Source organism: Gossypium arboreum, chromosome 4 (genome assembly GCF_025698485.1).
Source record: "Gossypium arboreum isolate Shixiya-1 chromosome 4, ASM2569848v2, whole genome shotgun sequence".
NCBI classification, from domain to species: domain Eukaryota; kingdom Viridiplantae; phylum Streptophyta; class Magnoliopsida; order Malvales; family Malvaceae; genus Gossypium; species Gossypium arboreum.
In genome coordinates, this window is record NC_069073.1 from 34758530 (window position 1) to 34760967 (window position 2438).

General features: G+C 33.8%; 1 protein-coding gene across 1 annotated transcript; it reads left to right on the forward strand.

Annotated features, from left to right (window-relative positions):
- LOC108457983 (uncharacterized) lies at positions 1-1871 on the forward strand. The gene is made up of 3 exons (XM_017757207.2): positions 1-406; positions 824-1166; positions 1603-1871. The coding sequence occupies exons 1-3, from the start codon at positions 240-242 to the stop codon at positions 1666-1668; spliced, it is 576 nt and encodes a 191-aa protein (XP_017612696.1). The 5' UTR covers positions 1-239; the 3' UTR covers positions 1669-1871.
- Positions 1872-2438: the final 567 nt, after the last annotated feature.

The window sequence follows — 2438 nt, forward strand, 5'->3', positions numbered from 1 at the left end:
CAAAAGATGAGGAGAGCTGGTAGTAGAAGCCAAAAGAGAATGACTCGATGGATAATATGGCATCCCTTTTATGGAATTATAACAAAATAAAATAAAAAGGCTATCAGATTATATTTCCCTGCCGCCTCTCAATTTCCTCTTCATCACTTAATTCTTTATTTTTTGCTAAACCAAATCATAATAAATTGCAAAATATAAGTCTTTCCCCAAAGTGAAAATTTAAGCTTGAGAAACCAGGAATGGAGAGCAAAAACCCAAAATCCGAACTGACTGTAATGAAGTTAAAGCCAATAGAAGCAACCCCAGAAAGCTTCAAGGAATTCGGTCAAGTCATTGAAGCATCCCCAGATGGAGAAAAATTCGGTCCGACTGATGCTCAGCTAGACCTTTCCAAAGGAATTCCCAGGTTTAATTCTTCATTTCTTTAACTATTTCTGTTTCAAGTTTATGTTTTTGTCCGATTATTTTGTGGTTTTTCTTACATGCTTGGGGATTTTTATGGGATTTCAATTATTGGGTTTTGAACCTTTTTTTCTTTTTGGATAAAAATTCATACTAATTGCAGTTGTCTAGTCTTTTAGGTTATTTCAATCAGAGGAACCTGATAACATAGTAAATGGAGTGTACTAATTGTCTAGTTTGGAGGAGGAGAAATTCCCTACTTGATGTTATTTTTGATAATTCCAATCCAATTTGACAGCGAGTAGTACAACTTGAGTTACTGGTTTCAATCATTGCTACAGATTTGGTATTTTAGCTTTAAGTCTTGGTTGTTTACTCACATTCTTTTCTATGTATTGACTTCCCAATGCAATTGTATTAGGTTTTACATCATGAACCTTCAGAACCGGCCGCTCAAGTTTTCAACGATTACGCATCATGCCAGTGTGACACAATGCCTTGGATCTATAGGGGGTCATGTTTGGTATCTCGGAATTGCTAAGCCTTCCTTGGTGGACTCGGAAGAAGTTAAGAATGAGAAAGGGAAGATAGCGGTGCAGTCTCGTTGTGGTCATTTCTACGTGCCTCCAGCCGTTGACGATGTTCGTGTTTTTAGAATTGCAGGTCCTAAGTTTATCAAACTTAATCGTGGAACATGGCACGCCGGGCCTTTGTTTAAAGCTGATGCTATGGACTTCTACAACTTAGAGCTAAGCAATACCAATGTGAGTTCTTGTGCTCTTAAACCTTTCTCTCTTTGATCTTTTTCAGCTAAGTCCAGCACTCACTCAAAACTGTAGCTTGCATCACAAGTCTTGAATTTCACTAAGAGAATTAGCTTTTAGATGTTCATTGGATTAATAACCTAATCATCTTTGCTGGAATGAGTGTGGTTATGAGCCATAGTACTGGAGGTAGGTATACTGTATTACTTTGATTCTTTATTTTTCCTGAAATACTCAAGTACCCAATATCTGTCCTCGACACATGTTCAAGCATAGATACAAGGATTTGGCTCAATTGAGATATGAAAATTAAACATACCCCTGGAAGATATATATATCCGTGTTTAACATTGACACCCAAGTCCAAGTAAGGTATGTTTTAAGAATGTAAGGAATAGAATTGTCGGTATTTACGAGAGTTTTGTGAATAAAATAGGTGGTGGATCATACAACACATGTGTTCAAGAAGGAAAACGGAGTCATCTTTTCAATTGATGAGTAGCTTTGTTCGTCCGATGCCGAAGATGTTGAGAGATGTGATTTTGGAGAGTGAAAACTTTTCCAACACTATCAAATATGTTGATTTTGCGTTTTAGTTTTTCATACCTGATGTTATATTGTGATGTATATACATGATGAAACGATTAAAAAAAAAAAAGATTGGAGCTTAAAGTTTAAGTCTATAAAAATTTCGATTTAATTATAGCTTGTATTTTCATTTTTCATAACGTTGTGGGTAGAGACTAAGCCTTAGTTTAGCGATGTTTCTCTAAAGTGTTCTTGAGATAAAAAAATGCTTTGCAAGAGCACTTTTTTAACCCAAAGCAAGGGCAAGAGCAAAAGTTAAAATTTTCTGCTTTTGCTTTTGGTTAAAAAAGTGTTCATACAAAGCGTTTTTTTTTATCCCAAGAGCACTTTTGAAAAGCTCAAAAGGATCTGGTTTAGTAATGTTTTTATTTTAGAAGTGCTTTTTGTTCTAAATCTGATTTTTAGAAGCAATGCTCAACTTGATTGGAGGTTAAAACTGATAAAACAAAAATATATTCTTGGTTTAATTTGTTGGATTAATCAATTTAACTAATTTGTTGGTTTAATTGATAAATTTAGGTAAAAAGGATTTTTCAGTTCTCAATTTTGAAATTGAATAAATTGATTTTTTAAATAAATCAGCATAATTTAATTATTGTCAATTTTAAAAGTAAGTAACTAAGGACTTTTCATCATAATGTTGAATTGTATACTATTTTGTCTTCAAAGTTTACATCTTATCAA